Raw genomic sequence first — 12,132 nt, 5'->3', positions numbered from 1 at the left:
TTTTTTTTTTTTTTTTTTTTTTTTTTTTTTTTTTTTTTTTTTTTTTTTTTTTTTTTTTTTGCTTCTAACAAGAAACAAAACATTTCATTCAATAAATGAAAAGGGACTGACTCAAATCATTGCTCGGTCAATGTCCATTTGTATGCGCCACTGCCAATAAACTATGTGTCTTACAGATGTGTGCTAATTGTTTTTTCATGTTCCTTATGTGTGGATTTAGGGAGTACAACCACTTCTAAACGGAGTACTTAGTTACTTGCCTTGTCCAACTGAAGTTAGTAATTATGCATTGGACCAAATGAAGAATGAAGAGAAGGTATCGGGTCTAAAAGACTATCATGTTCTAGATATTTTCCTTCGCTGGTTTGAGGATTGAAATATTAACATTCTGCTGTATTTTAGATTATGTTGAATGGTACTCCAGATGGACGGCTTGTGGCATTAGCATTTAAGTTGGAGGAAGGTCGTTTTGGTCAGCTGACATATTTGAGGTATTCTATGTGCCATGTTCAACTTAAAAGAGCATGAGGGAAAAGATCAGAAGTCCATGATGCTCAGATTCAATTTTAGTTTAGAACCATGGACTGATGGAAGCATAATTGAAATGAAAAGAAAAGGGGAGTTGGGATAAATTATTGTTGAGTACATTATGCTTCTAGCTCAAGTGGAAAGATTATTTTATTTTTGTGTGCCTCTGTTCGGGACTTCGAAATGGAACTTGGATATATAATAGGATGTAACATTCCTTTCTTTTCTTTCTTTTGTATTATCGCTAACTTGGTTCTATATTTGTTTTTTAAAATTTTCCTGCCCATGTTGTTCCTCAAGGTTTATCAGGTTTGCAATTAAATTATTTTGTTTGAATTTAAGTGGTATATAGATAAACAATCTCAAGTTTCAATTAGCAAAGTTTGCGTGAAGTTATTTTCTTGTTTTAGTTATTGTGTATATGAATGTATATAAATACTAACACATAATTGCATTCTACATTGTACGCTTGATTACTGATGCTAATATTTTTTTCCCTCTCCAATTAAGAATCTATGAAGGCGTCATCAAGAAGGGAGAGTTTATTGTCAATGTAAACACAGGCAAGAAGATTAAGGTTTGTTTTATGGGCAATAAAGAATCTATGAAGGCGTCAGGGTTACATTTAGCGATCTTTTAAATATTCTAACTAAGATAAGAGAATGTGGTCATTTCCTTTTTCTTCCTAAAATGAAAACCTGGTATCTATTTCTGTCTGATGAAATTTTGGATGTTCTGCAGGTTCCTCGCTTGGTCCGTTTGCATTCTGATGAGATGGAGGTTGGCTTCTTTTTCTTTCAGTCTAGTAATGTATAAATGAACTTAGACATTTGACATTTTTCATTAAAGCCTTCACTTTTAGTAGTTGACCTCTAGGGTTGATTCTGGTGGTAAGAAGACGAGGGTCTTTTTCATTAGTGTATGAAGTCTTTTAATAATAAATAATAATAAGATGTGCTTCATTGTTGTATTTAAAGCTTCTCTCTCCTTCAAAGATATTTCTTTGCTTGCAGGATATTCAATCGGCACATGCTGGGCAAATAGTTGCAGTTTTTGGTGTAGACTGTGCATCAGGTGCGTCTCTTATCCATGCATAGTTCCACCAGCTGGTACTGTACCTGAGCAATCTAGTTTATATGATGAGCAGAATAACCTGTATTGTGGATGTACTTATCTTTGAAAGACTTCAATATTTTGATCATGAGAGAAGCAATGATCCTGGAATCGATTGATATTTTACACAGGACATCATTTAGAAAATTTTGAGGGGCATTGAATTTAGTTATGTGAGGATGAGGGACAGGCGATGTTAAGTTGTTTCCTATTCAAACCTTTCATGAGATTCTACACTGTTGGGTTGTCAGGAGATACATTTACGGATGGGTCAGTTAAATACACCATGACCTCTATGAACGTCCCTGAGCCAGTGATGTCATTGGCAGTTCAACCGGTTTCAAAAGATTCTGGAGGACAGGTCAGTTGATTCCCGTGAGAATGATTGGGATCATGCTAGTATTACTCTTTAATTGAACCTTTATTTTGGACACTTTGGATAGTTCTCAAAGGCTTTGAATCGATTCCAAAAAGAGGACCCTACTTTTCGTGTTGGGTTAGACCCAGAGAGCGGGCAGGTACCTTACAATTTCTTATTTCTAGAATCTTTAATGTACTCTTCATACATATCATAATGCATTCTTAAACTATTTCTTTGAGCAGACAATAATTTCAGGAATGGGAGAGTTGCATTTGGATATTTATGTTGAGCGCATTAGGAGAGAGTACAAGGTTTCCTACATTCTCTTATTTATTCTTTAAGATGCCTTGGTTTTATGTCATCTGAAATGAAAGGATTCCTTGTTTATATTTGGAATTAAAAATCTAAATATAATATATTTTTCGGGTGGACGTGTTCCATAGGTTGACGCAACTGTTGGCAAACCTCGTGTGAACTTCAGAGAGACTGTCACTCAGCGTGCTGAATTTGATTATTTACATAAAAAACAGACAGGAGGCCAAGGCCAGTATGGACGAGTATGTGGGTAAGTTCCTACGCTTCGTGTCTTCGAGTATTAATTGAAGTATACTGTATTACAAGAGTTGCAATTCTCCCGGTATTTATATTGAGAAAAAAAAAGATACTAGTCTTATATAAGTTCGGAAAACAATTTTTTGGAAGCACATCAAAACTATTCTTATATGTTATTTGAGTGCAGTGAGACTGGAATTTAACACCACTTTTGTTTGTAATCTATATTTGCAGATATATTGAACCACTTCCTCAAGGATCATCAACTAAATTTGAGTTTGAGAATATAATCGTCGGACAAGCTATACCATCAAATTTTATCCCTGCAATTGAGAAGGGCTTTAGGGAAGCCGCCAACTCGTATGTGTAATTCTGTTCGAAAATTGTTGGAGGAATATGATATTGTATCTGTCTTTCAAATCTGATTGAATGGATCACTTATTTACAACATCTTACATTTGAATTCTTTAAATACTTGGCTCAGCGGCTCATTAATAGGTCATCCCGTCGAGAACCTTCGTGTTGTACTGACTGATGGTGCTTCCCATGCTGTTGATTCCAGCGAACTTGCCTTTAAGTTAGCTGCAATATATGCATTTAGACAGGTACATCTCTTTATCTCATGTTTTTATTCAGAGGGCAGTTCCCTAATTTGGGACTTGCTATCCTTGAGTGATTATAGTTATACTATAGATATTCTCAGCCCACCACCATAGGATTAAAAAAGTCCACCTCAAAATATCTTGAATTATTATTATTTTTTTTTCTATGCCAGTGTTACACAGCTGCAAGACCGGTGATATTGGAGCCTGTCATGCTGGTGGAAGTAAAAGTACCTACAGAATTTCAGGGCACCGTTGGTGGTGATATCAACAAGTGAGTGGTTTATTGTTTCTACCCGAGAAGTCCAGGTTCTTTACTCTTTCTTCTACTTTTCTGAAAGCATTTGTCCCTCTTTGCTATGTCTCAGGCGAAAAGGTGTTATTGTTGGAAATGACCAGGATGGAGATGACTCTGTAATTACTGCAAATGTACGCAACTTTTCTTTTATGTTTGTGCATTGTTTCATGGCAATCTTATCATTGATCGGAGTTACCTGATTTGTGTACTTTTTGGTTGTTTTTCTTTGCAAAACTTCTCTTGCATGTCAAACGCTTATGTGTTGTGAATATTTGTGGCTATCTAAGTAGGGAGTAAATCTTATCATTGATCTTTACCATTCATGGGCTCTTATTGGGGTGCTTAACACAAGTTATTTTGTAATATCATCAACTTAGATCGGAGGGCATTTACATCCCTTTGTCACTTGCGTTGTTTTGGTTGATGCCTTTTGGAAATTTGCTTTTGATCGGCTCAGTTTCCTCTAAAATTTTCAAAGAACCTCTGTTTAGTTTTATTTCTCTGAACGGTCCTCTTATCTTGAAGGAAACGAAAAGCTTTATTATTTCCTTCTCATGTTATTGTTATATTCATAATTGATACACTTCAAAATCATTCTTGCAGGTTCCATTAAATAATATGTTTGGGTACTCGACATCTCTTCGTTCGATGACTCAGGTTTGTCGTGTAAATGTTTTTGATATACGGAATCAAACTGTATTCATTTCCTAAACATCAGTCGAAATTCGAACACGATTTTCAGGGTAAAGGAGAGTTCACCATGGAGTACAAAGAGCATTTACCAGTTTCTAATGATGTCCAGATGCAATTAGTGAGCAACTACAAAGGCAGCAGGCCAGTTGAGTAGAGTAGTTGCCTGCATGTAAGGTGTCTTCCCTTTTCTTAATTTATAATTACCGTTATTGTTTGGCTGGTGATAGGCAATAGATTTTGGAAACAACCAGATAGAATAATGACCTTTGGTGTAATGGCATACAGCTTGGCTTATAACACTTTTGTATTTAGTTTCCTAAGCAATATAATTTCTAGAAGATTATATTCACCTCTGTTCTTAATTCATCTGGCAATTTGTTACTTAAGAACTCATTGTATCGGATTGACTCGTTTATTTTAAGGTTTCCCTGAAGGCAGAGAACTTTTTCCAAGATTTAAGAGTAAAAACTCACAAAACAGACTAATATTTTACATAGTAAAGACCAAGAATGAGAATAAAGAAAATAATTCAGGTTCTCTATGTTATTCCCTATTCTCTCTAAAAGTCATAAAAGACTGTCCTTTTAGTGAAAAATGACATGTTTGTATTGTGAGAATGACAAAATCACCTCCTAAGCTGCAATGGTATTTTGAAACCCAAGCAATACGTTTCAAAGCAAAGGGCAGAGCCTCTGTGCAGCCTTTCTGTTAATTGTTCGGCTGTCCAACAACTCAACGGGACGAATTATTAAATTGAATCTGAAGATAAGCTATTGTTTATTAGAGAGGAACCTAAAGCAACATGTTCACCGTTCCAAGGAATGGCTTAGGAAAAAGAATCAGGCAGTTCTTTAGACACCCTTCTTGTAGGAGATTGTTGTTCAACTCCCAAATGCACCTCTACGAAATTGGATGTCGTCTCCTGTATGTACAATTTCAGAAAAATTTAGAACCGTCGTAGTCGTACCATGCGTATGTACTGTCATCTCCAACAATTTGCAACCTTAGCTTGAATGGGTAAATACTAAATAACTATTTGGTTAGATTACCAGTTTGGTCGTTCTTAGACTGCATAAGTGCCTTTTTAATCTTGTACTCCGAAAAGTTTTCTAAATACTTTCTAAAGTTATCTATTTAGTCTCTATGTTCTAAGTAGTTTCCAATAGGCCATTGAAGTGCCAATTTAAAATTGAATGGACTCCTGATGTTAAGTAACACTTCTATTATTTAAGGATTTTGTAGTAAGCTAATCTCAAACAAAATTAGGCAGTGATATAATGATGAACTAAAGAAATTAATGATGGGTCTATTAAACACAAATTGAAACCTCAAGAACCTACTCGAATCTCTTCAAAGTATAGGATCTAAAACGGCAAGACCTTCAATATCGATGGACATATAAAAAACATTTTAAACTACATGAAATAAATACAATCCTAACCCTAATATTCAAGGTGACATATTACCTCTTTGGACGACTTCGATCTTCCTCATAGTCCATTACTCCACCAGGTTCAGAGTAGACCTCCTCATGCCCTCGGATGTCAATGTCGGCCTGCTTACAGTTTGTAACTTCTGCCATAATGTAAGGCACATCGACCAATATATCCCAGTATTTGAGTAAAGAGTCACTGGTTTTATTTCGATCTTTTAACCACTATGAATCAGAGGTTATAGGATATGGTGTAGATGTTACTTAATCACATCTTGAAAATTTGACTTGCTTGTACAACAACAATGGCAATTTTGTGCCAGTATAATTTTTCCATTCAAAAAAGAGAGCACAAAAATAAATTTCGTTCTTTTATATCAAGAAGGCCTCACATCTTTGTAATGAATAAAAATTCAGTGAGTAAATGAGAACATAATTTGATAACCATTTTGTCTCTAATACAAACATCAAATTAAGAAGACTCGGGACAGTAGGGATTTGAAATTTAAAATTTGCACTTTCATAATCCAAAACAATATTTCTGCAGAAAAATAGTAGTAGGTGACAGTGGAAATAAGAAAAGGAGTATGCGTGAAGGTCTGTATAATCATTTCTTTTTCTGCAAGTACTTCATCCATCCTACCCTTGTCTATTATCTTCTCAATAAATATTGGATTCTATAAAAAGAAAAAGCATTCAACCACCAACAGCAATTAAGACGAAACTTATTTCAACTGACCTTCGAGGAAAGTGACTTCTTTACATCTTCCACCCTCTCTTCAACTTCCTTTCGGTGTTTCTTGTCTAATCCACTCATATTATCAGCCCATTTTATCTTCTCTTGAATTGAGACCGATAAATTGTCAGACGTAGTCAACCTAGATACACACAGAAATAGTCAAATTCGAAACAGATGTGTCACACAACCAAATACAGACGACAAGAGACGGGTGATAAAATCAACTCAACTCAATAAAGTATATTGATTAAACACACACACACACACACACAGAACTATGAAAAATTGTCAAGGAAGTTGCAAAATACAGTAAAACACTTGAACCTTGAGGTTGCAAAAGAACTAGAATTTCAGCAATTTAGATTAAAACTTGGTAAGGTCACAATTGATCATCCCTTGCATATACAAAACAACTTCTTGCTCAAGAGTTTTCCTTAAAACGGGACGGGACCCCATGAAACATGAGCAAGTAAATTTACCAATTTGATAGTGTTTGTATCATGCTCCCAAGTTGCTCAGGTTTCAGATCTCTCCCTGCAGCAAACTGGACCTGCATTCATATAAGGACTTCAATTGACACCATTTATAAAGCCCATATACTTAGAGCAGGGATACAAAAACAAATACAGACCTCAAAGCACCTTTGCAACTGATCTAACTTGCCTCTGACTATACCCTGAAAGCAAATAAGAAAATTCAAGGGCATTGCTTATCTTCCCACCCGAAAAAATGAGTAAACAAATCAATAAATTAAAAATTAAAAATTTTAGCTCAGTTTGATAACTTTTTCTTTTGTCTTCTATTTTTAAAAGTTTAGCTCATAAACACTAATTCCTCCCATTGTTTTCTTGTTGCATTACCTAATTTTTTAATAAGTTTTAAACAACCAAGCCAATTTTTTTATTAAAAAATATTTTTTAAAAATTTGGCTTAGAATTCAAATGCGTTTGAAGAGAAATGAAAAACTTACCAAAAAAATTACAAGTAAACCAACATAATTTTCAAAAATAGAAGACAAAACAAAATGGTTATCAAACCGGGTTCTTAATGTTTAGCAGACCTGCAGTGGAAGATAAGAAGAAAGTTGATTGAGCACATGCATGGGTTACTAGGTTCAATGATTTCTTTTCGAGATACTGACATCCTAATACTGATAAGAACCAATTAAGTCCGGATTTGTACTGATATCATAGTGGTAAGAAGTATCAATTAAGTCCAGATCGGTAATATTATCCTAAAACTGGTAAGAAGTACATATTGTAGGACATACCGCGTACATGCATTCATTAATAAGAAAATCCTCCAGTTCTCGTACATTTGTAACATCTAATTCCTGCATTAATTGGTCATAGGGTAGCACCTGGGCGAAACCAAGTCAGAATAAATAAATAATTTAATGATGAATGTCAGGAATCTACACATCATCTACTAAAAGCTTTTGTAAGAAAAGCTATGAGAAATGAAACAATATTTTTTATACACTAAGAGTTAGCTGCCAAAGAAAGTCTGAGAGGAAGCAGGAATTTCTTTAGAAACCATCCGGATGCATGTTTCTCAGAACAGAGATTAACAAACCTTAAACAAAGACCACATTCCTTTTCTTTTCTTTACCTCATAGTTCATAATGCTATATTTTATAAATAAAATATTTATTGTTGCTCATAATATAGTACACCACACTTCACTGATGCTCATGCTTAGGCTTGGAAGAGCTATGAACCCCCTAAAATTATTGTCTTTATAACAATTAGTTCCAAGAACTTCAAAAAAAAAAAAAAAATTCCAAATGAACGTTTTCTTCAGAACCTTTTAGACTACAAGAATTCAATGTACCCACACATTAGTGCACTACTAAATCTAGCTAAATGGTTCGTTATCTGGGAATCAATTATAGGCCACATGAACTATAGTTTTTAACATCAACTCCAACCCGTAGTTAGATACTCAACGGTGAGACAGAACAGAAAGGCGAACTGTTTTAAATCAACAGATGCATCAGCAAGCGGGTTAAAGAAACATGGAGTGGGGAGCAAGAATACCTTGTTAGTCTCAGCCAATGTAAGGACAGTAAGTTGCTTTAGTTTTAGGGCTTGATCAGATCCCAATTCTGGAAGGCGGCCAGAATTACCTGCAAATGTAATATAGCCAGCGTTCAGTGCAGTCATCAAGAGCACACGCTATAACAACGCAACTAAAGAAAATTAATCGATGGTGGCAAGGTTATTAAGTTATGAAACATGATGCACTTTTTGAAATATTGCAACAAATTAGTACCTGAAGAAATTAATAGATAAAAAGAAGGTTATATAGGTTATGGTTCATAATGCACTTTTTTGGGAAACAAAACTTATAACTAGTCTCCAAGCTTTGTGGTTCCTCTCACCACAAAGGCCTTAGAGGGAGTTAGAATCATTTTTTGTAGACTTGTGATTCATTCTTAAGTATGCTAGTTTAAATTTAACTACTGTCAATTTGAGTGTGCAAGTTCTTAGCAATACAAAATGACATAAATAAGTAAAATGTCAACAACTTGTATTTAGAATAAAGGTCTTTCAGCAACATCATATGCATAAAACTAGCAATAACATTCAAATTATATCACAAATCTTTATGAAATTTTAACTCTTACTCGTGTAATCACTCCATGTTCCATATGCAAATAAGCGAAGCACATCAAGATATACAGAATGCTCAGTTCCTTCTAGCTGCAAAAGGTAGAACATCAAACAAAATAATTTCATTTTACAATTTGAAGGAGTTAAAACATTCCATTAAGAACTTTTGATTCACATGACCACTCTAATCAGCCAAAGGGAATATTATCAATGGATTGTTTCAATTAAAAATAAAAGAGTAACAAATAAAAACAAGAATCGTATTTTAAAACAACATTAAAATTATTTTAAAAAGAAACACATAAAAGTCGAGAATTACAGAGAAAAATGGAAACTCAATAAATAATTCGCACAAGATAAGCAGTCAAAAGGTAGAAAGAAAAAACCAAGAGTAATCGGCATTATCGAACCTCGACAACGTCGGGAACAGCAAGAATTTCAGAGAATGCAAAGAGTGAAGGGTGAGAAGTGGCCTCAGTAACAACAGACGCAAGTGCCGAGCCTTTCAGAGACGAAGCTCGCTTTACAAAGTGATCGATGAACTCGTTTTGCTTCTGCTCAATATCCATTATAGAGCAAATGAAAAATCTACAAAAAAAAAAACAATGATGAAACAGATGCAAATGGAAGGGAGATTGAAATCAGGGCGCAAGCCAAAGGGATCGAATCATGGAGATCATGAATATGAGTGGAAACAGCAAGAAATCTGGCGAAGAAGCTTCGGAATTTAGAAGTGTCGAGGCTTGACTTAGGGTTCTCCAGACCGCACTGAGTCTGAGAGTCGATCACACAGCACCACACCCAAGAGCCGTTCCCTCCACCGCGATCACTGGTAATGTAAGCAGTCAAAAGTAACGAAGTGAAATTACCTACGTGCCCCCATTGCATTGTTTAGTTTTTCCAAATAAAAAACTTTTTTTTTTTTTAATAATTAAATTTTATTTATTTATTTTTTTCGTGAAAGTATAAATATCTCTCCCTCGTCAGCTCTCCACTTCTAATCCTCCTGATTCACGTGGCATCGACAAATCATGAGAGGCCGAAACGTACAAGCCGCCTCTTCTGCTTCCTCTTCAATTTTCTCCCATTTTTGGGCTTCAGCATTGAGAACTAAGCCATTGATTTCCCCTTCCGATGGCTTCTTCAACCGTACCAACTCCGGCGAAGTCCTCGAACGCCGACTCGGCGTCGTTGACCTCGTTCTCCTTGGCGTTGGCGCTTCCATCGGAGCCGGCATCTTCGTCGTCACCGGTACTGTCGCTCGGGACGCCGGTCCTGGTGAGTTATTACTGTTCTTTTATGCATCTCGCGTTTATTTGTGGTTACCTGAAGGATTAGTCCTGTGTGCGCTAATGGTTTCCGATCATTACGATTGTTCGACTTGGCGCAGTATGTGTTTGTTTTGTATTCGGTTTTTCGATTTTCGTTTTCGTTGTTTTCTAAGCGTTAATTTGTGTAGCGGAATTTCGGAACTTCTTGGAGTTTCTAATTGTTTTGTTGAATTTTGAATGAATGTTGCGGTTCATTCAACAAATGTTCAATTTCATAGGTGAACGTGGACCTCATATCTTGTTTCGTAGATTTTTAACTAAATTTTAGTTTATTTCTTCTTATTATTCACGATACTGTAGGGGTGTAGATGTGATCATAATTTCTTGTATTACAAAGCAACACCTGTGGACTATTTGTCTTGCTCGCGAACGTCTTTATGTTGTACGAGGAGACTTTTACAAGCCTTTTATTTTGATGCAGGAGTCACCATTAGTTTCGGACTCGCTGGAGTATCATGTATTTTAAATGCACTGTGCTATGCTGAGCTAGCTACGCGCTTTCCTCCTGTTGTGGGCGGTGCATACATGTATGCATATACAGCATTCAATGAGCTCACTGCTTTTCTTGTTTTTGCTCAATTGATGCTTGACTACCATATTGGGGCAGCTAGTATAGCACGGAGCTTAGCTGGTTATATAGTTTCATTTCTCGAGATCTTTCCCCTTTTTAAAGATAATATTCCAAATTGGCTTGGAAATGGGCAAGAGTTCTTCGGAGGGGTTGTTTCTATTAATGTACTGGCTCCCGTTCTTCTAGCTCTATTGACCTTTATTCTCTGTTGGGGTGTTGGGGAGTCTTCTACTATAAACTCCATCATGACGTCATTAAAGGTATTCTTCTATTCGACCTATTTATGTATTTAAATATGATAGTACGAATTCTCATTATTTGACAATGTATACAATACTTGTTGTAGGAGAAAAGACAAGAAAAGATTAAGGAAAAAAAGAAATGAAACTAATTACAATATGACAACTTGGTGATCTTTTGGTCTTTGTGAGTCTTGTTGATACTTGGCGAGGGAATTTAATGTTGTTAGGCTTGTGGCATAGAGAATTTTTTCAAGAGACACCATTATTAGATTTGTTAGATCTTTTCATAGTTTTATGTTATATCGTGAACCTAATATGTTTCTTGTAGGTTAGATAGGTTTATGATTTCAAAAGGTTGGATGGACCATTTTGGACATGTTAGATTGTTTGCATGTATGGACAGGAGCCACCTCTGACTATTAGCCCATAAGTTTCGCAAGTTCGTACTTTGGAGACATCACTTGGGGACCTTGCCCTTTTAAGTTTGAAAACATTTGGCTCCACATCCTTCTTTCAATTCTCATTTGAGGAATTGGTAGCCTTGGAATGTAGATGGAAAGTGAGAGAACATTGAAATCCTTATGAACCTCAAGCCTGAACATGTTGCTCGAGGATCTTGTCCCCTTTTTAAGTTAAAAAATATGTGGCTTGAACATCTCCTGTCAAATCTTCTTTGAGAGATTTGTGGAATGGAATGTTGAAGAGAAGTGGTAGACTTTGGTATTCATTGAGAGACTAAAGGCTTGCACACTCAAACTAAATGATTGAAATGTGAGGGTGTTTAGGGTCCCTAAAAATTGGAAACTGGATATGAATTTGAAAATCAAAGTGATGCAAGCAAACATAATGAATGACACAAATATCTTGATGCTGCTTAATGGGCGTAGTTTGGTTGCTTTGTCTTGTTGGCAGTTTTTTTGTGGTCTAGAATGGGTCATGTTGCTCATTGTGCTCTCTTTTCGAAGTCTTTTAAGGGGTTTTCTTTTTAGTTCAGTTGTTCATATGTTTTTCCATTCCTATGTTTTGTTTTGTTTTTTTTGTTTTTTTTTTTTTTT

At 35.6% G+C, this 12,132-nt stretch overlaps 3 protein-coding genes across 7 annotated transcripts in view; 2 read left to right on the top strand and 1 right to left on the bottom strand.

The window, feature by feature from the left end:
- LOC111460622 (elongation factor G-2, mitochondrial) overlaps window positions 1-4,496 on the top strand; it is an 8,163-nt gene extending 3,667 nt beyond the window's left edge. The window contains exons 6-20 of the mRNA XM_023103825.1: window positions 221-316; window positions 403-491; window positions 1,039-1,105; window positions 1,270-1,308; window positions 1,542-1,602; window positions 1,893-2,002; window positions 2,085-2,159; window positions 2,245-2,313; window positions 2,446-2,567; window positions 2,789-2,914; window positions 3,039-3,159; window positions 3,330-3,430; window positions 3,525-3,585; window positions 4,058-4,111; window positions 4,197-4,496. Coding sequence (XP_022959593.1) covers window positions 221-316; window positions 403-491; window positions 1,039-1,105; window positions 1,270-1,308; window positions 1,542-1,602; window positions 1,893-2,002; window positions 2,085-2,159; window positions 2,245-2,313; window positions 2,446-2,567; window positions 2,789-2,914; window positions 3,039-3,159; window positions 3,330-3,430; window positions 3,525-3,585; window positions 4,058-4,111; window positions 4,197-4,301 — 1,296 coding nt within the window. The 3' untranslated portion in view covers window positions 4,302-4,496. The remainder of the gene's footprint in view (window positions 1-220; window positions 317-402; window positions 492-1,038; window positions 1,106-1,269; window positions 1,309-1,541; window positions 1,603-1,892; window positions 2,003-2,084; window positions 2,160-2,244; window positions 2,314-2,445; window positions 2,568-2,788; window positions 2,915-3,038; window positions 3,160-3,329; window positions 3,431-3,524; window positions 3,586-4,057; window positions 4,112-4,196) is intronic.
- A 161-nt stretch (window positions 4,497-4,657) lies between these two features.
- LOC111460626 (COP9 signalosome complex subunit 7-like) lies at window positions 4,658-9,770 on the bottom strand. Of its 5 annotated transcripts, none has more exons than XM_023103833.1 (9): window positions 9,344-9,770; window positions 8,948-9,023; window positions 8,358-8,446; window positions 7,589-7,678; window positions 6,950-6,994; window positions 6,798-6,868; window positions 6,315-6,457; window positions 5,614-5,794; window positions 4,658-5,069 (listed from the first exon to the last, which is right to left on the bottom strand). In XM_023103833.1, the coding sequence occupies exons 1-9, from the start codon at window positions 9,500-9,502 to the stop codon at window positions 5,048-5,050; spliced, it is 876 nt and encodes a 291-aa protein (XP_022959601.1). In that variant the 5' UTR covers window positions 9,503-9,770; the 3' UTR covers window positions 4,658-5,047. The 5 variants fall into 5 exon arrangements, with proteins under 5 accessions (XP_022959601.1, XP_022959597.1, XP_022959596.1 ...); XM_023103829.1 differs by having other exon boundaries at window positions 4,664-5,069; window positions 5,614-5,702; window positions 6,319-6,457; XM_023103828.1 differs by having other exon boundaries at window positions 4,756-5,069; window positions 6,319-6,457.
- Window positions 9,771-9,920: 150 nt separating this feature from the next.
- LOC111460623 (cationic amino acid transporter 9, chloroplastic-like) overlaps window positions 9,921-12,132 on the top strand; it is a 5,739-nt gene continuing 3,527 nt past the window's right edge. Inside the window, exons 1-2 of the mRNA XM_023103826.1 lie at window positions 9,921-10,211; window positions 10,686-11,095. Coding sequence (XP_022959594.1) covers window positions 9,965-10,211; window positions 10,686-11,095 — 657 coding nt within the window. The 5' untranslated portion in view covers window positions 9,921-9,964. The remainder of the gene's footprint in view (window positions 10,212-10,685; window positions 11,096-12,132) is intronic.

The sequence above is a fragment of the Cucurbita moschata genome, unplaced genomic scaffold (genome assembly GCF_002738365.1).
Source record: "Cucurbita moschata cultivar Rifu unplaced genomic scaffold, Cmos_1.0 Cmo_Scf00024, whole genome shotgun sequence".
NCBI lineage: Eukaryota > Viridiplantae > Streptophyta > Magnoliopsida > Cucurbitales > Cucurbitaceae > Cucurbita > Cucurbita moschata.
The sequence above is the reverse complement of the archived record's forward strand: the minus strand, read 5'-3'. Positions and strand labels throughout refer to the sequence as shown.